We start from the raw sequence: 20,691 nt of genomic DNA on the forward strand, positions 1-20,691 counted from the left end.
TTAGCCCAAACCCAGGATCACAAAATTCTCTCCAGATCTCCCACGCGGGTGGCAGGAACACAGGTACTGGTGTCTTCTCAGGTGCAGTATCACGGGGCGGCTCAGCCAGGACCCAAATCTGCACTCACATGAGATGCTGGTATCCTAAGTGAAGGCTTAACCCACTGTTGCAGAACACCAACACCTTTCTTCTTATTAAGATTAAATGTGTCAGGATGTTGTAGAAATGTGCTAACCATATTTACACATACTAATACAATTTTATGTAGATACAACCTATTAAGAAGCAGGGTGGGAAAGATGATTACCAATTATTTTTATCTACCACATCTCAGACTCGCAAATGAGGTTTTTTTAAACACATCAAAATATTCAATCTTATGAAAATTCTTAAAGCAGGTGCTACTACCCCAGCTTAAACAATTTGCCAGAGTACAAAGTAGGAATTACTTGGCAAAAATCCCTTGGAGTTATTCCTGAAAGACTCTGCCCCATACAGACTTACTATACAATAAAATTATTTTTTACATCCTTAACTTAGAGTCTCCAATCCAAAGCTTACTCTACTGGCATGGCATTCCACTTACATCAAATCCATATCTCAATGTAGGCATGGCATTCAGGACCCACTAACAGTTGGTCAGACTGCATGTGCCAGCTAAAACACTGCCTTGTAGTTTATTCATTTCTTAGCTTGTATTTTTTGAACTGAGAATTTTTTTGAAAGGAGGGGTACACAATCTATAACTAGAAATTCACCAATCTGCAAACAGTTTCATAAAAAAGAAGGCAGCAAATTCAGAAAAAGGAGTTGGCCAGGACAAGTATTTTGTAAGAAAGCACATTAAAACAAGAGCTGTGAGACATAAGGTAGCTGTTCTGCTTTTACCTGTGCCATCAGCTTCTGATTATTAGGGTGGCATGAAATACACTGTAGAAAGAACGCAACAGTGGCATTCTCAATTGCTGTCCGCTGCTGAGTAGTCAATCCTGCGGTGGTGGTTGAAGCAAGAGAGGCTGATTTGGTACTGGTCTGTTGGGCAGCTAAAGCAGGTCCTCCCGAAGCTGACCCGGGGTGACACAGTAAGAACAGAAGTGCTGTCCAGAGCGGATTGACTTCAGAACCGCCAAGCCAATCTTTCATAATATGGCTATTGCCGACTTCCGTCAGAAACCTCAGAATAGGAGCAACCAGGTCTGCTGTGACAGGCATCTTGTTGCATTGCTGTAGAACATGATGCCGCCGCAGTTTGTCCTGGGAAACATCTATTGACGGAGCAATACTTTCTGAGTAAGAAATGTGGCTAAAGCAGAAACTTGCCAGACTCCTCACAAGCAAAGAAGGCACGCCCGAGTCTAGTAGCTGCTTGATAGCCTCTGGAGACTGTGAGGACGAAGCCAGGGTTGCCAGGTGTGACTCCGTGAGTGCCAGGGGTGCCTGAGCATTTTTAGAGTCATCTGTTAAGGATGAACTGAGATCCTGCTTTTTGCTGTCATCCGTCATGGAAAGCCTGTGGTGGCACTGCACAGGGGGAGGGGCAATGCCCATCCAGCCCATGAGCAACGAAAAGTAAGTGGGGTGGATGTGACACATGGAGCAAAGCAGACTGTCCACAGCTTTCTTCAGCACCATATTACAGGGAAGAGACATGGACCAATTAAACAGCAACCTTGAAAAAACAAAAACATAATGTCAATTCATTAGATTTAGAAAGAACTCTACTTAACATTAAATAGCATGATATCTATAATGCATTTCAAAAGCTGCTTATGCCACATAATTTTTATACAAGAGTGCAGGCAGACTGACAGGTATATTTGAAACATTACCATAAAAAAGCAAATAACCCACACTAAAATGGTTCTACCATTGTGTGTCTTAAAAAAAAAAAAATCCATACAAAGAATATTAGAGGGGAAATCAGCAGTAAGGAGGAGGGGAATTTGGGAGGGAAACAGGAAATCCCAGAGCCTATGGAACTTTATGATAAAGAAAAAAATCCATACAAAGAAACAAAAATAAATATGCTAAAAAATGTTTAGGTAAAATTTGGCATAACTGATAAATTAGTTCATGTTTGTATACCAAAACCATGAACAAAGGTCGCTATTACTAACTCATGGAAGATATGCACCATTAGGGTCAACTATGAAGATGATACAGCAGAGGTCCAAATATTAATTTTCTTAAGTCATGAAACTCTTTAAAAACACGAAGATAAAGTATGCTGTTGTGACATTTCACACAAATTTAAGAGTTGATAATCACTGCTTTGAAAATGTTATTAGTATGCAAACAAGAATATAAAATTTTCTTTGGTAAAGTGAAAATCTAAAGTGCTATAATACTGGGGGAAAAACCAGTTATCCAAGCATACTTACTCAAAGAGTTCTCTGTCCAGCAGCGCTGGTAAATCATACTCTACAAGCAGTTCGTAACTATGCCACAGGATGGCTGCCACGCAGTGCAAGTGAGAGGGCGATGGCATCAGCAGACCATACTCCACTGCGGAGTAATTAGGGCACATGTAGTTCATCCTGCCACTTCTCTTCATAGCAGCCACTCTTGCAGAATCACTGACCCATTTTAACAAGGCCTGAATTCTTAAAAGAAGAAAATTATTTCAAACAATTAATTACTACAATTGATATTGATAAATATCCCCTTTGCAATTAAGCAAAGAAAGTTTCAGAAAAACTGTTATTGCTTAGTTTAATACAAATACGAGGGGAAAGAAATTTACAAGGAACGAGGACCAGAGCATTTATTCAACAACTTTACCAATTCTAATGAAGGCCGTGAGACAACACAATTAATACTCAAAAAATTGGTTACACCTCTATCTCACTTTTTATAAAATACAGTCAACTCTAGAATTTAGGATACACACTTCAACCAACTCACATTTTCCTGTTAATTTTCTGTGATCTAAGAGCAAATCCATACAATATATAGCACTGACGTGGAGCTATTTCATTACCCTGAGATTTCCTCATGAAATACAGCAAGTGTCATAGACCTAGACCCTAAGCACAAAATGCTGGTAGTCACTACTCACCCTCACTCATTCTTACAATACAATATATACTCAAACTACAAATTTTCTAAAATTTCACCCTACTCCAATCTCTGATGCTGGTGGCAAATTTTTAAAAATCCTAATATGAACCACTAGTTGAGTGCAAAGTATTAAAGCAATATTGGTGGGTCCTACAACATGGGAAACCAAGTTAAGTCTCCACCTGCATGCTGGCAACCCATATGGGCATAAGTTTGGGGCACAGCTGCCACACTTCTGATCTGCCTCTCTGCTAATGCAACTGGGAGAAGTGTGGGGGATGGCCCCAAGTCCTTGAGTCCCCGCACACATGTGGGAGACCCGGACAAAGCTCCAGACTGCTGGCTTTCAACCAGCCCAGTTCTGGCAGATGAGGCCATTTGGCAAGTGAGCAGTGGACAGAATTCTCTTTGTGCCTCTCTTTCTTTCTATAAATCTGTCTTTCAAATTTAAAAAAAAATTTTCACCAGAATTTACATTAAAAAAATACAAATGAGATGAAACCATGTGCTGTAGCACTACACTACACACTAAACTGCTTCTCCCTTTATCTCCCCCTTTACCGCAGATACAGAAAAAATAATGTGGAAATAAGAGTCTTACCCACTTTCCTGTAGCCCTCAAACCTTTGTGCCCTAATTAACTATGTAAAGATTGTTAAAAATAAAGAAGAAAAAATTGCTTCCTATGACGCCTTCATCCCACAATGGGTACCAGTTTGTATCCTGGCTGCTTTACTTCCAATTCAATTTCCTGCTAAGGTGCCTAATACACTACTGTTGGAGATGTGGATAAAAAATTTTATTTGGACTTCCACCTGGTACGGTCCAAGCTATTGAGGGAATTTGGTAAGTGAACCAGTGGATGGATAATTTCTCCTTCTCTATAACTCTGTCTTTCAAATGGGGAAAAAAAAAAAAAAACTTCTAAAACATCAAGAGAGAGATACAATGTAAAACACTGGGATGATACACAAACATTTCTCATAAAATTTTTTATTCCTATACTCTCTGAAGACAGCAACTCTCTTTCTCTTTTTTAAAGATTAATTTATGGTTGGAGCTGAGCCAATAGGAAGCCAGGAGCCAGGAGCTTCTTCCAGGTCTCCCACACAGGTGCAGGGATCCAAGGCTTTGGGCCTTCCTCAACTGCTTTCCCAGGCTACAACCAGGGAGCTGTATAGGAAGCGGGGCTGCCAGGATTAGAACGGTACCCATACGGGATCCTGGCGCATTTAACGTGAGGACTTAGCTGCTAGGCTACCATGCCGGGCTCAAGATACAACTTTTAAAAGGATATCAGAGAAAGTATTTTCTCAGCCCATAGCAGACAATCACATCATCAATGTCAATTCCAAACACTAAATTCCCATATTTGACAAAGCATGAAGCTTGGATTTGAGTCTTCGCTGCCCGGCTGCCTATCCATTTTCCTACTAACACACCTGAGAAAGCAAAGCAAGAAGGCTCAAGTGCTTGTGCCCCAGCCACCTAGAGAGATTTGGATAGAACTCCTGGATCCTGTCATCAGTTAGGCCCAGACCCAGCCACTGCAGCCACCTGGGCAGCAACTAGCAGCTGGATGAACTCTTCCTCCCTTCTCCCCGTCCTTGCTTCCACTCCATCTTACAGATTAAGATTTAGTATTTAAAAAGACACAAGCAAAAAAAAAAACCCTTCATTTGCTTATGATTTAAAAAGCATAAATACATCTTCATAGTGGCAAAAGATTTCCAACAATCTGCTCTGGAAAAATATTTATAACTATTAAAATACATCTTCGCACTACAAAACAACCTATTATATTCTATGTGATAATTCTGGTACATGTTCTATAATATTTATTTATTTGAGAGGCAGAAGGGTAGAAACAGAGATGAGCATGGGGTGGGGAGGAAGAAAGATCAAGTGCTCCCCAATTCACTGCTTCAGGTTCATATTCCCAAATACCCAAGATGGCCAGGTTGGTCCCCAGCTGGCACTGGGAGCATAGAACGCTGTTCTCACGAGTGTCTGCAGGAAGCCAAGCACTGCAGTCATCAGCGCTTTCCCTCCCAGGGTCTGCATTCTCATGAAGCAACGCTAAGGCATCTTGAGGGGCAGGTGGCAAAGTCAAACTAACCACTCCATGACACCAGTGTTGCTAGGGAGGCGCAAAACCAATCCACTAAAGAAGTATTAGGATAGGAAACAGCTCTTTTTAATATTCTAAAGGTGTGATTCATGTTCAAAAGGACTTTCCTGTACTGAAAACATGACTTAAACACTTCAAAATCAATAAAAGATGAAAATAATAAAACAATCAAGTTGTTACAGTATTTACGCTAAGTAGCAATTTTTCTCAGATTGCCTTCACTGTCCAGCACCTCATTCACATTCCCATGTCTGGCATCAACCTTGGTAGCTGAGACTTCTCTACTCCCCTAAGCTAAGGTACACTAACTCAGATTTCAACCTCATCTCGCGAGTTCCTAAACAATGCTTGCCATACAACAACTGCCAGACAAAAACTCAGTAAGAGGAGGAAAGAGCCACCAAAAACCTAATGTTCCTACTGATTAAGAGTTAACAGGCACTATTTTGTGAAATGTGGCAAAAGTTTTAGGACTGCAGGGACATCAGTGAGCTGCACATGTGCTGAGCTCGCAAGAACTCACTGAGCTCAGTGCATTGCACGGGTCCCACAAAAAATAATACTGACTATGGCATTGTATGAATCAAATTAGGTCCGTGTATCCCTCAGACCTAACAGCCAACAGGTTCCTGCAAGATTAGCACCAACAACCTAGCTAAATGTGACTCCTGGTTTCTCCCTAATTCTGGGACCTGCCGTAAGCAGAAATGAGAGAAAGGTTGTTCAGACAATGGTGCAGCCTCAGCAGTGTCACAGGAGGTGGAGAGTGGTGAGTCAGGAGCTGGGGCTACGGAGACCCATGAGAACCCAGACCTGGAACTCGCTGCAAAGAGTGGCACAATTGGCTGCAAGCAAAGAGTTGTGTACCAACCACAATAAGTAAAACCAAACTGTAGACCTGTGGGTGAAACAGCTTAGACACCTGTCATAAGGAGAAGATTCTGCTAACCAGAAGTACAAAGACCAAAAGCAAAGGAAGAGACAAAGGAACAATGAATAATACTGAAGAAACCCCTGCAAAGGAGCAAAACCCTATGCCACATAGATCATACAGTAGCATCACTTTCTTCAAGGAGGTTCTTGATTTACACTTCTTCAGCGACACATCAGTCATTCAGTAGCATGTTATTAAACTTCATGGCATTTTTAATTTGCTGGATTTTTTTCTTCCTGTTGTTGATTATGTTTTGTAGCTTTTCTCTTAGGGAGATGTACAGTAACTGTGTCATGTAATGGAGAATATCATATCCAGCAGCAGGTTATTTAACTTCATGGAATTGTAAATTCCTATTTTTCTTCCTATTATTGATTTTGTATTGTGGCTTTTCACTTAAGGTGACGTACAGTAACTCTGAAATGGAAACTAACATATCCAGATGTGAGGATACAATGCAGTATGCATTTCTACTTCCAGACTAAAGTTGGACTCCAATGAAACTATTTACTACATGACAATAGGATGCTGGACTCTCTGCCATTATCCATGTCCACAATAATGGACATACGACTGTGTATGAAGAACTATACTATAGTAATAATACAGAGGAACTTGCTTGGCGGGGGATGGACTGGGAAGGGGATAACAGAAATCCCAGGGCCTAGGGAACCATATAAAATAATAACAACAATAAAAGATTTTAAAAAAAAGGAAATGTACTACCAAAAATGAAGTTTAAAACTGTTTGTTCTTGGTTCCAGCATGATAGCCTAGTGGCTAAAGTTCTCATCTTGCACACGCCGGGATCCCATATGGCCACTGGTTCAAATCCCAGAGGCCCCACTTCCCATCCAGCTTCCTGCCTAATGTCTAGGAAAACAGTCAAGGACAGCCCAAAGCCTTGAGACTCTGCACCCACTTAGGAGATCCAGAAGAAGTTCCTGGCTTTTCACTTCACATCAACTCAGCTCTGGCCGTTGTGGCCACTTAGGGAGCGGATCAGTGGACTTAAGAGCTTCCTCTATGTATATCTGCCTTTCCAATAAAAAAAAAAAAAAAAAAAAAAAGAATTTCTGTTCAGGGGCCAAGTTGTGACACAACAGGCTAAGATGGTGCTTGTGATTCTGGCAATCCATGTGAGTGTTGGTGTAAGTCCCAGGTGCTCCTTTTCCAATCTCACTCCCTGGTAATGTGACTGGGAAAACACTAGAAGATGACCCAAGTACCTGGTCCCTTTAACCCACACGAAAGGACTACATGGAGTTCCAGGCTCATGGCTCTGACTTAACTGTACGGGGCCCTCTGCAGCCATTGGGGAAATGAACCAGGGAATGGAAGATCTCTGTGTAACTCTGTCTCTTAAAAAGAATTAAATTCTTTTCAAAAATTATGTTTAGAAGTCTCTAAATTTGTGTAATATGAAACATGTAAGAAAAGGAACTATAACATCAATTTAATAAAATTCTGGAAAATTAGTTTAAAATACAAGTTCATGGAGCTTTCAATTCTGCTATTTCACATTTCCTGAAGTACCCTCTTGTAACCGTGTAGTCTTATGACATAATCTGACAGTGTTTTCACTAATATTCACTACAGTGTGTTCCTGTGCACAGGCATGCATTAATATCAAGCAGAATCATACCTGTCTTTTGTTCCAGGATCCTGAGTTGTTCCAAGCTGGTAAAGAATGTCTATTGTAGAGTCAGAAGAGAGTCCATTCAGCCTTCCAAAAAGTAAAGGGCTATTCAAGTCTTGCAAAGAATCAAAAGAAAAACCTTGCTAAGTTACCAAACAGACTATTCATTAAAAACATTTATAAATGCCAACAAGAAACAGAAACCTCTAGCGGTCATGAATAGGTCAGAACAGGTAAACTACAAGGAGCCCATAGTCCAATATACTGAATACACTTAGAAATCCTGTGAATTATGTAAAAAACAAAACATTCATTTCAAAATGTTTCCATTTTCCACAGTTTTGAAATCCCCATCACACAAGAAAATAGCAGATGTAGTCGTCACCTGTAGGATCGCTGCCAGAGGCCGCACAGTTTCTCAGGAGGATGTCAATGAGCTTCAGGCCGATGCTGGTGGACTGCAGTCCTATCTTGACAAGCACAACCTCGATGTTGGGGGAATGCATCCCACAGTACGGGGACATGAGTAAGGCAGCACAAGTCTGTAGCAGGTTAGCAGTAGGCGCAGCTGCACTTGCCATCATTCCTTCTAAATCACTTATGTGAGTGAGGCAATGATGCAGCAAGCGTAACCACCCAATACTGAAATACAAAACACAAAATGTTCAGGGGTGAGTTGGAACTTTTTGAAGACCACATATTGTGTTTCATAAATGGCATCAAGCAATACAAAATAAAATACTTAAGAATGCTAAAAATAGTCCTAGACCCTCTGTGCCCTAATCAACCATGTGAAGATTATCAAAATCAAATAATTAAAAAAAAAAGCTACAAGATAAAAATGAAATCCAAAGGAAGGTTGCCCATAAATAAGTATCAAAAGCATTTTGAAATTATATGCTCAGTTTGTTGAAAACAAACAAAAGAATCCCAGAAGTATGTACATATACATAAAATACAACTACATATAGTTACATTCATCTTGGTAGCAACACATATGCAAAAAATGTAAAGTCCTGGGAACTTGAGAATAAAAAAATTATAAATTTTTTTTCACCAGGCAAAACTTTCAATAAAACTTCTCAGGAGAATATTGATTAAAGGATATGTTCAAATCTTATTTGGCCAAGGTACAAGCCCTCTGCTGCCATTCAGGAATTACCATCAAAGATGAGGTCCCTGCTTCTATAATCTGCTCTGACAGACAATGACACCAACTGTCGGACTCTACAAACATAACAGCATGCATCTCAAAACACACATTAATACTAATTTTAGTCAGATTCAGGGTTATGCCCTCACAAAGTAGTTCCTCCATCACATGTAATAAAACAACACAATTTAAGGTATCCATGCAGCAAAAAGCATACCGTAAATGCTAAGCAATGCAACCATTCAATGAGTACCTTAAAAGCACAGAAAGCTTTTGTTAAGCATCAGAACACTTACCTGGTTTTTGATACCTGATCTTCAGACGGAAGGAAGGGATTATTAACTGTTGCTGAAGAAGTGGTACCAAAAGCGGTAAGGCCCAACAATTTGATTTGTGACAGGCCTACAGTACTGGCATCACGTGGACGGTGCAGTCGAAGGCAGACAGCAGAAGCTACTTCAGCTTTCACCAATTGGATTTTTATGTAGGTGAGACCACTTGTGACAACAGGAGTAGACAAGGGAAGCATATTTACCCCATCTGCACTGACTTCAACCGACACCGACGACGGACAGGCTACAGGAAGACACAAAGAATAATAACAAAAGAATGAGTGAACTGCAATTGAGAATCTAATAAAAATACTAATAAATAAAGCAATTTTGTGTTTTATTCATTATGGACTTACATAAAAAAATTTCTACACCAAATCAAATGTTGTCACTTTCATTATAATTAATTTTAACACAGGATCCATAACGTAACAAACAAAAAAGTAAATGTTGTTTTATGACAAAAGTAAAACTGCACAATCTACATGTAGCTACTCTCTCCAGGGAGGGGAGAACAGGCAGTAATTTCATCATTTTTTGATTCATAACCATCGCATGGAACACGCTATGATCTTATTGTTTAAATAATTTGGGAAAGGAAATGTAATAGCAAAATATTTTTGCACCAACACAATACCACTAAAATTCAGCTGAATTTTTACACTGTTGAAATTCTAATCTTGTGTCCCTATTCAAAATTGAGCCAACACAAAATACCCTAAAAACTAATTCTTGTAAAATGGATACTATTAAAGTAATAATGGCAGCTATTAAGGGAAAAGTATTTCTTCCTAGGATAATGCAGAAAGCTATGTAATAAAAGCCTCTATCAACAAAAACAACCATAAAAATTTAAGGTATATATTAATTTCAGTGAAGTAAATTTCACAGGGAGGCAATTGTAAGTGAAGATATAATTAAAATTAGATAACTTTTAAATATCAATTTAATTCTCCATTTTCAAGCAATTACCCACAGTTTATATGAGCAGACCATAAACCCCATTAAATAGTGCAACAGCAAATGAAATATGATGTCTGATTTAAAATTCTACATTATTTTCACTGGAGAACAATATTGCCTTCAATTTCAACTCTTTTCCAAAACTAAAAGCTAACTGTGTGAACATATGTAAGCACTAAAATGTTTAAATCTACTATTTTTTTTTCAAACCAGGAAACATCTTTGAAACATGCTTCCTTTCAACGCTTACGTGCAAATCATCATACTTCAATATGCACATTTAAATGCATGTTTTCTCTGACCAAATAAAAATAATCTTAAATTTGAGTTTTCTTTAATTTTATACTGACTTACATATTGCCTGTTTATTATAATTATATTGTGATCAACTGAAGCACTCTTCCGCCAGTATGTTTTCTTGTAACTTTAACACTAATGATTTGTTTTATCTATTTTTTTTCAAAGTTCTTTAGATTAAAAAATCTTAATAAATTAAAACATAAGAGATCTGAGACTGGCATGGTAGACTTAGTGGCTCAAGTACTCGCCATGTAAGTGCCAGAATTTCATACGGGCACAAATTCATGTCCTGGCTGCTCCGTTTCCCTCCCAACTCCCTGCTTGCAGCCTGAGAAAGCAGCTGAGGACAGCCCAAAGTCTTGGGACCCTGCAATCTTGTGGGAGACCTAGAAGGAGCTCCTGGCTTTGTATCAGCTCAGCTGCAGTCATTATGGCTACATGGGGAGGAAACTAGCTGATGGAATATCTTTTTCTCTGTCTCTGCATGTCTCTGAAAATCTGCCTTTCCAATAAAAAGAAATAAATAAATCTTAAAAAAAAGTTTAGTAGAAAGAAGTCTATTATTTCTAATTTCCAAAAACTCAATTTACCAAATTTTCATGCATTTGAAATGAAAACGAAGCAATTTTAGTGAACATTAAGAATTACACTGAAAGGGTTTGAGGAAGTTCAACAACTCAAACCTGTATCTCAACTTGTCTGTAAACACTTAGGAGGTTCCTGCTCCACTTAATCTATAGTTTCTAAAAATCTCAAATTATTTATTTTACAAAGTCACAATTAAATGTATTCAACCAATAACAAATCAGATTATAGCGTTAAAATATAATTGCAATATTGTAATATAAGTTACCTAAGCCTTTAAAATTGCACATAAATATTCAAAACATTATTGCAAAAAATATTTTAATTGAAAATTCCTCAGGCTGTTCCAACTGGGCTACAGGAACAATGGTGTATATGAGGGCCAAGTCTGTGGTGGCTGCACCACAGCATCCACTGGATTATGTAAGAGATCGAGCCGCAGACAGAACTGACCCACCAACTGCAACTACCAGTGCATGTGGGGGCTCATGTGCTGGACCCTGTACTGCAAACGCAAGCACACACAAGGTTCAGGTCTGGGATCACTTCAGAAGAGGTTTGTTTGGGGTTATCCCCAGCTGAACCACTGAATTAGGAGCTCCAACTATGGGGAGAACAGTAGAATCTGTGGTTTGACTGTGGAGTGCATGTGTCAGAACTGTGCCTCATCAGTGGCTAAGACAGAGCAATAGAAGGTATGCCCAGATGCACAGACAGGATATGGCAGTACCTTGGGGGCTGAAGAGGACCTGGTACCATAGCAGAGAATGGAGGTCAGAACAAATTGGTCAACCACCCCAGCCAAGAGTTAACAGCAAACATCTGGGCAAATGGAGACTCTAAGGTGGACTGTGTCAGCCAATGGATTGGCAAGACCAATAGAATTTCAGAACTTCAAAACCACTTGAGCAGAACCCTCAGAACATACTCTACATTGGACCCTGGGATGACACTGTCCAATAAATCCTTCACTTTGAAAATAGTTATCTTTATTCTCAGATGGAATGCCCGGGTACTGAGGCAGTTGGGAAGTTGGGTATGGCTTCACCCTTTCTGTCCCTTCTTCCACCAGATACAGGAAAAACAAAAAAAGAAAATCTGGAAACAACGGTCTCAGCCATGTTCCTCTAATCCTTGACCCTCCCTACCCAAATCAACTATGTAAACATCATCAAAAGTAAAATTTTAAAAACTAGATTAAATAAAAGAAAATAAATCTTAACAAAAACAACACAACAAAACAAACAAAGAAAAAACTAATCACTTCAGAAAGGTAATTACATTACAATGGAGACAGTAGGAGAGATACACAAATAAATCTACCTTAATATCACAGTACAGGACTAGAACTAAAAAACATGCTACCAAAACAAAACAAAAATGTTAACACCCCACAAGTACACATAAACAAATTTACTTTGAGATAAGGCAATAAGCTAATAAATCTAGAATGAAAGTAAAAGCAAAATACTGTATTTAATTCCTTAGACTCAGGGTTTTCTCCTTCCGCCACCTGCCCCCTAGACATCCCCCACAGTGCTTTCCCCAATATTATTACAATGGTATAGTCCTTCAGCAATAGTCACAAATCCATCATTCTGCTATTTAAGTGTATGCTGACATTGCTGGTAGAGACAATAGCAGAAAGTCCAACATCCTATTGTGAAAATACATTCAACAGTTTCACTGAGAGTTCATCTTTTATTCTAATCCAGAGATGTATATTGTAATGTATCCTCACTGCACAGTATACTTGTCTCCATTATACAGTTCCTCTAGATGAATGAATGCATGTATATACACATTTGTTCCTATATATATATATATACACATATATATATATATATATCCATTAATATGGCATTTTGCATGAAGGTTGCTATCTAGATAATGGTACAAGCCATGTCACTCTCAAAAATTAGGCAATTTGATAATCATTCATGAGAACATCTAATTACTTGCTAAATATATTTCTTTTTCAAAATTTTGTTAGTTACACTTTATTCCACGATGTATCTTTGCAAAATCTTACTTGCAAGAGATGCTAAATGAGGCTGGATGTGTATCTCTTTAAGCAGCACCGCGGCAGGAAGGTGGATGGTAAGGTCACACCATGCTTCCTCTGGCAGAAAGATGTAGGACCAAGCAGCAGAGCGCGCTCTTCTATGGGGCGGTGTGGCCTGCAAAAGCACCTCTGCTGGCTGAGCAGTAGGACTGCTAGAGGTGATCGTGCCTGTGGAACACATTCCAAAAATGAAATGGACGCCAAAAGTTGCAATGAAACACTAAGAATCATTCAAATCATAATTACTAAACTGGAAAAGCTAGCCTAAAAATACAAACTGTCTGCTACTAATACACTTAACAACCTAACCATGTTCCCAAAATATCAGAAAATGTAGTCAACTGGCAAGGTGACAAACTTTAACTTCGATAAAAATTTTTTCTCATCTAAAATACTGATTACAAATCTGACATAGTCATTCTCAAATGAATTCAAGAAAACATAAAGTCTAATAAATCCTTCACCTTGAAAATAGACATCTTTACTCTCAGATGGCAATGTTCATGAACTAGAAACATGAGAAGGAAAAAAATAAAAAAGTATATGGATTGCATAAAGGAATGATTTCCTAAATTTAAAACTTTAAAAGAGAATACCATGAAAGAAGGAAAAATCTCCTTCAACTATATTAATGATCTAAAGGAAAATGGACACAACATTTTCCAACTCTAACAGTGTGTTTCTATATAAACTCAGAAATAAAACATATTTAACCATCAGTTTAAACTGAGTAGTAAAAATGTTTTGAAATGCAGCAGTGTAAAATCAATTACAATTAACATGGTGATAATCAAATACACTTTATTTATCATAACAACTAATTTTGCTTCACAATATTTAACAATAGATTAAACAGTCATACCAATTAGTAACACTTTATTTACCCAGGGGTGCGAAGTTATGGATCCCTTCTGCGTTATCAGGTTCAGAAGCTAGAATTCTTGTTTTCAAAGAGCTGTCAACAGCTTTGTTTGGGCCAGAATCAAGAAATTTCATAATGGTTGATACCATACTTCTTGCAGGGTTCACAATAGCCCTTGTACTAGTAACCATATTGTTGCAAATCAGCTGAACACCACCTAAACATACAAAGAATACTGACTGAAAATAATTCTCAGTAGAGGTTTCACTGAAAAAGACTAAAAAAACCAGGAGACAGCCAGGTGGCATAACTCTCTGAGGGAGGAGAGGCCCTGAGTGGCTTGGGCAACAATGGTGCCAGGAGAATCCCTTGACCCACCTTGGGGCACGCTCTGTTTACTTGGAGGGTAGGCTTACAAGGGGTATGGGGCTGGCACAGGTTTCGGGGGCACCAGGCATCTGAGGGCTCATTATGCAGGTGAGGAATGATTACTGAGTGTCTTCCAAAGACAACGTGCATGTGTTTGCAGGTTAGTGAGGGGGCTGAGATCAAGCAGCGTTAAGGGGAAAATGTGAAGACCTTTAAAGGTCAGACCAAAGTGCCAGCATGCATGGGACACCTGAGCTGCAGTAGTTAACACTGACTAACACCGAGTACCACTGACAGGTTCACACTAAAGCTAAGACTGGGGGCCTTACTTGGTGTGGTTAGATTATAGTATCCACCAGTGAGATGTGGAACAGGGGACGGGTAATGTTAGGCTGGCCCATGATACTAACTAGCATACAAGATAATCAGACCTGGAGCAGAATCTGTGTGGGGGTATGTGGGCTCACCCTTATGGAACTGCAATCTTTGCTGGCATGCACAAGATCTGTGGCTGGGAACTGGCCTGGTCAGGGAACTAAGGGGACATACCAGCTGGGTTGGTGTTCCCACTGGCGAGTACAGGGGCCCGGAATGGGGGAAGTGGTGTGGACTGGACATGGCTTAGTACACCTTGACATGGGTGTGGAATGGGTCTGTGGAGCAACAGACTGAGGCAGATTCCAGCATCCACTGTTAGACGGGAGAGGCAGGGTGGGTGTAAAACCTGTGCTGGGTCTCGGCTCTCGCTAAACAACATGAAAGGTGGCACTGGAAGTGGACCAGGTATGGCTGGACTGTAACTCGAAAGAGTAACAACTAGAATGGGTGTGGGCCAGCTGGGCAATGACACTGTATTTGCCAGGACAAGAGGTGGACTAAGTTAACCTGGGCCAAGCAGCCACCGGTGTGTATAAGATCTGCTCCTGGGAAGAGACCTGATACAGGAACTGGGGAACTCCTTTGTTAGGATGCAGTCCTTGCAGCTGAGTGCAAGAACCAAGGCAAGGAGCAGTCCAGACCATACCAGGTTATTGTACTCGCCAGTATACACATGATTCAGATGGCTGGAGCAGGGTGGGCCAGTTCATAACATCCACTGGCAGATCTGAGAACCAGGACAGGGTGTGGGACAGGACAGGCCAGAATACAACTCCAGCCAGTTCACATAAGGGCAGGGACTGGAGGCTGGATGAGCCAGGTAAGGCTGTATCACACACCAACAGGAGCTACAAATGGGAGCAGGTGGTAACAGCCACAAGTAGATGCCGAGGTGAGGGGAATCAGGCCAGTCTGGGCATGGTGTTTCAGTCAGGACCCAAGTTTCCAGGCCTGGGTCCTTGGGCCTGCCTGCATGGTGGGTACTGGGTCTGTGAGTGGTCTCACAGGGATGGTGGGGTCTGGGTCGCCTGGCGCAGGCCCTCAAGTCCACCAGCAAGAGCAGTTCCTCCTAAGTGGAAAAGATGGAGCAGTGGACGGCAGGCCCCGATGCACAAAGAGGATACGGCAGTACAATGGGGCCTGCAGAGGACACCATAGCAAAGGAAGTAGAAAAGAACAAATTGGACAACTATCCCAGCCAAAGGATGACAGCAAAAATCTGGTTGATGGTGAGTGCAAGGTCGAGTATGACAAGCAATGGACATTGGAAGGGTTTCCTCATCTTGGATCAGCAAGATCAAAGGCACTTTTGAACTACTGAAACCACCCAGGCAGAACCCTGGGAGTGTGTACCACGTCGGGACACTGGGTTGACAGAGGGTGGATTTCCCCCATCCCCAGGTACTGGGGTGGCTGAGAGGCTGGGCTTGGCTCATCCCTGATCTCCTAAAGGAGGAGGAAATGGAAAATTTGGAAACAATGGCCACACCCACTTTTACCTAATCCTTGATCCTTCCCTCCCTGATAAATTAGGTAAACATTTTCAAAAATAAAATTAAAGAAAAAGAGGGAGAATATAACATAATATCACTTGATCATATGTAAATGCTATTTTCTTCTTTTTTGTGTGTGTAAATGCAATTTTCAAACTCATCTTACCCATATCATGGAATGCTTTCAACGCATCACTAGTATCCAATACTCTTAAAATGAACCACAATAATGGTTCAGATAACTGGCAGGTAGCAAGAGAACCCTAAAAAAAAATCGTACACATCACTATAAATGTTTCTATAGATTATTACAGATTATGCTACAAATAAACTCGTCAATGAATGTAATATTCCTTTAAAGTTAAAATTTTTATACAATGACAGGTTTACATACACTAAATACAAAATATCTGCCAAAATTTTCTGCCATAATCCCTACCTGTGGCCTGGAAAAGCAGTCAAGGACAGCCCAAAACCCTGGGGCCCTGCACCTGCATGGGAGACCCAGAACAAGCTCCTGGTTTCGGATTGGCTCAACTCCGTCTCCCACAAGGGTGCAGAATCCCAAAGCTTTGGGCCATCCTCGACTGCTTTCCCAGGCCACAAGCAGGGAGCTGGATGGGAAGCGGAGCTGCAGGAGTTAGAACCGGCGCCCATTTGGGATCCCGTCACATGCAAGGTGAGGACCTTAACCAATATGCCATCACACCAGGCCCTAAATCTTTTTTTTTTTTTAAGATCTATTTATTTTTATTGGAAATTCAGATATACAGAGAGGAGGAGAGACAGAGAGGAAGACCTTCCATCTGATGGTTCACTCGAGTGACTGCAACAGCCGGAGCTGAGTCAATCTGAAGCCAGGAGCCTATTCCAGGTCTCACACACGGATACAGGGTCCCAAGGCTTTAGGCCGTCCTCAACTTCTTTTCCAGGCCACTAGCAGGGAGCTGGATGGAAAGCCTGGCTGCTGAGATTAGAACCGGCGCACCCATATGGGAGGACTTAAGCTGCTAGGCCACCGCACCAGGCCCAATGGCGTTATTTTTCAGTCCTTGCTACCCACATGGGATGCTATGCTGTTGGCATATCCTTAAATGTCTTCGCAATTTCAGGGGAGTAAGCCAGCAGATGGAGGCTCACTCTGTGTTTCACTTTTCGTTTGATTTTTTTTTTTCACCCCAAAGGAAGCAGGCCCCGAACCCAGGCAGGCCCGGGGCACAGCTCACCTTGTGCACATGGTGGCCGGAGTCGGGATTCGAGCAAGACGCCCCATCCTGCGGCCCCTCGTTTGACTTTCAAATAAATAATTTAAGATCTTAAAATTCACTCCAAAGGAAATTTACTCATCAACTTCTATAAATAGTCCAGTCTCTCATCTATTTATATTTCATTTCCAAATGTGGAATAGGAATACACTGAAGCATAACTTAACAGTAGAAATATACTCTGAGATGTATGTCCCTAGGCAATTTCTTTGCTATGTTAACATCACAGAATATATACTTAAAGAACCTAACACAGCCATGACATTACTAGGTTGCATAACCTTAGGAGCATGGACGTTGAATGAAACAGAATTACATACTCCATCACTATACCCCTATCTGCCACTTTAGCATTGTCGGAAAACTACTGGAATTACTGCACTTACTTGTCTGCCCATATAGCCACAGGCCATGTAGGTCAAAATGGGCTGCAGCATCATGTGGACTGTGGATGCTTTTTTACTAAGGGTTGTCAGTATGGTAAACAATCCATCCCCAACTGATATCGCATCTAATCCACCATGAAAATTTTCATGTTTGGTAAGATGTAATCCACTTGCCCCTAATTTAAATAAAATATTATACATTTTTCAAAATCATATCTTCAAAAGTCATCAATAAATAAACAGAATTTTATATGACAACTAAGGAATGATACAACCACAATAGGTAAAAACACATATATACACCCTTAGAGATAAAATATCAATAACCATATATACAGTATCTTTGGAAGATACCCTGTCGTATGAGATATTTGTACTGTTCATAACAAAACTGGTATTCAACATAATCTGACTGTAATTTCTAAAATGTGAATACATATTACTGATTTATGTAAAATTCAATGTCTTATCCTTCTCCATTTGAAACATTAGCTAGTATGATGTGAGTTTTTCACAAAATAAACACAACGTTGCTTTGTTACAGTTTTCCAACAGATTTGAAATATGTTTTACAAAAAATACTGCACTTTAATTATAGTTCAAATCACGCTGTAAAAGAATTCACTAATGAAAGTCAGTTATAAGGCGTATAATAAAGTCGCTTTACACTAACAATTAAAATGTTCCTATACAATGCTAAAGATAAATGTAGTACTGAAAACAATCTATATTGAATACTGTCAATACATACCAATGATCATTGCCATGGTACTGCTGTTACACAGACCCAGAGCAGACAGAATCTGGCTCATAATTTGTTGGTTGGCTAAGACCAGGTCAGCGACATGGGCAGGAGATCCTGGACTGCAGCTGCCACTTCCATTGACATCTTTGCCTCCCGAGACTTTTTCTTCATCTGACACACTATCTGTTGTATTGCTGGTCACAGACACTCTTGCACTGTATTCCTTGTTGCCTGAAAGGGGCAACTGAACTAAAATGTTAACAAGTTTTAACAAATCAAACATAAGTTGGTCTCTTGTCATTTCGCCACAAACTGCCTTTGCATCACCTGGACGGATGAGATTGGCAAAGAGCCCACCAAAGCATGCTCTAGCTCCCACGGAGCTGTCAGATCCACTTCTAGACATGACTTTGTCCGAGCAAGTGATATAGTGGTGTACCAAGAAGGTGACCGATTCTATTACAGCAGAAATAGTGCTAACTGAAACAACTTCAAAATTTTGCTCCAAAGTAAATTCTAACAGCTTCACTTGGGCATCAAGGGGTCCTTGGCCTGTCTGGAAGGCACCCCTGCAAAAAAGAACAGTTAAAACTATTACTCAAACAAACACTGAAATAAAAATGTAAATGCTCAGAAGTTCTGTTTCCATCTAAGATTTAAAAAAAAGCTGGAAAGATAATCTCAAGTTACCACCAAGAAAAAGTCCAATTACTTATAAAATCATAATTTTTTTTTGTCATTCAATGAAAACCAAAAGAATGAAACTAAGGAAACACAGGCACTTCTAAGGAGACTGCAGGGAACACCACCTTTCCTTTTGAAATGAGATGGAAAAATTCACTTAAAATACTCAACTAACTGCTGCAGGCTGAGCACATGTTAGGATGACGCATGTTAGAAACAGCCTGGGTGCCTTTCCAGGCTCAACGCCTGTTTGTTTCACTTCATGCTCTTCTCTGTAACTCTCCTTTTCAAGTAACTAAACAAACTTAAAAAAAAAAAAAAAAAAAAACTTTCATTCTCAATGTATTCCAGAACATTTTAAAATATTTTTAAAATTTATTTTCATTTAAGCTGAAAAGCAGAGAGACACAGACAAGCACAAACACAGACTTTCACCAGCTGGTTTATTCCTCAAATGCCTACACACTACAGGCTGGAAGAATGTGAGGCCAGAGCTCAGAATTTCACTTGGGTCTCAAAAGCTGGCAGGGACCCATGTACCTGAGGGCATGCACTAGCAGGAAGCTGCCTGAGAAGCTGCATCAGGAATGAATCAGGATTTCCATAGGGGATGAGACTATAAGAAAGGATGCTTTAATGGCAGCACCAAATGCCTGCCCCTTCCAGAACAATTTGAACAGCTTCAAAATAAACATCAACTAAAACTTATGTAATAACTATTAAAATCATTAAAAGCAAGTCAAGTTGTGAATTACTGCATTCCTTTCAGATTACAGAATAGAGGACTTGAGAGTCATAAAGAAGAAAAATGGAAACAATCAGGGAACACATTATAAATGCTTCCCCCTATTAATCCCTATGTTCCCCAAAACTCAGAATTACAGTACTGTTCTGGTAAGCACATTTGAAAACACTGAAACTTACCTTTCTGTTGAAAGTATGTGAACTAATTTAAGCAAAAATTCACTGAATATTTGAGGACATGTTGAAGAAAGATGTACTTGTAATCTGGTAAGAAATTCTTGCATAGCTTGTGTAGCTGTTGGGCCAACCTGAAGAGACACATATATATCACTCATTTAAGAAGTATCAAGCTTAAATTCAAAAGACATACCGATGAACTTTTCATAAGAAAGAAGAAAAAAATTATCAAGAAAAAGTATTTCACAATCTGATATGTTTAATTGGAAATTACAAATTCAACTGTCAAAATTAATTATAATTTATACTTCACATTACTTCATTAAAGATTTATTTATTTATTTGAAAGCCAGACTTTCAGAGAAAAAGAGAGATTTCGATCCTATGATTCACTCTTCAAAGGGCAGCAACAGCAGCCACTGGGG

The 20,691-nt window shown here is 39.9% G+C and overlaps 1 protein-coding gene across 9 annotated transcripts in view; it reads right to left on the bottom strand.

The window, feature by feature from the left end:
- BIRC6 (baculoviral IAP repeat containing 6) overlaps positions 1–20,691 on the bottom strand; it is a 195,025-nt gene that overhangs the window by 53,943 nt on the left and 120,391 nt on the right. For all 9 annotated transcript variants that reach the window (XM_004582721.3, XM_036497048.2, XM_004582720.2 and 6 more), the window contains 11 exons: positions 20,270–20,397; positions 18,668–19,230; positions 17,917–18,092; positions 16,432–16,528; positions 14,048–14,242; positions 13,131–13,331; positions 9,215–9,494; positions 8,151–8,407; positions 7,772–7,880; positions 2,383–2,604; positions 890–1,670 (listed from right to left, as the gene is read on the bottom strand). In XM_004582721.3, the coding sequence (XP_004582778.2) occupies positions 890–1,670; positions 2,383–2,604; positions 7,772–7,880; positions 8,151–8,407; positions 9,215–9,494; positions 13,131–13,331; positions 14,048–14,242; positions 16,432–16,528; positions 17,917–18,092; positions 18,668–19,230; positions 20,270–20,397 (3,009 nt within the window). The remainder of the gene's footprint in view (positions 1–889; positions 1,671–2,382; positions 2,605–7,771; positions 7,881–8,150; positions 8,408–9,214; positions 9,495–13,130; positions 13,332–14,047; positions 14,243–16,431; positions 16,529–17,916; positions 18,093–18,667; positions 19,231–20,269; positions 20,398–20,691) is intronic.

The sequence above is a fragment of the Ochotona princeps genome, chromosome 8, assembly GCF_030435755.1.
Source record: "Ochotona princeps isolate mOchPri1 chromosome 8, mOchPri1.hap1, whole genome shotgun sequence".
In the NCBI taxonomy this organism is placed as follows: domain Eukaryota; kingdom Metazoa; phylum Chordata; class Mammalia; order Lagomorpha; family Ochotonidae; genus Ochotona; species Ochotona princeps.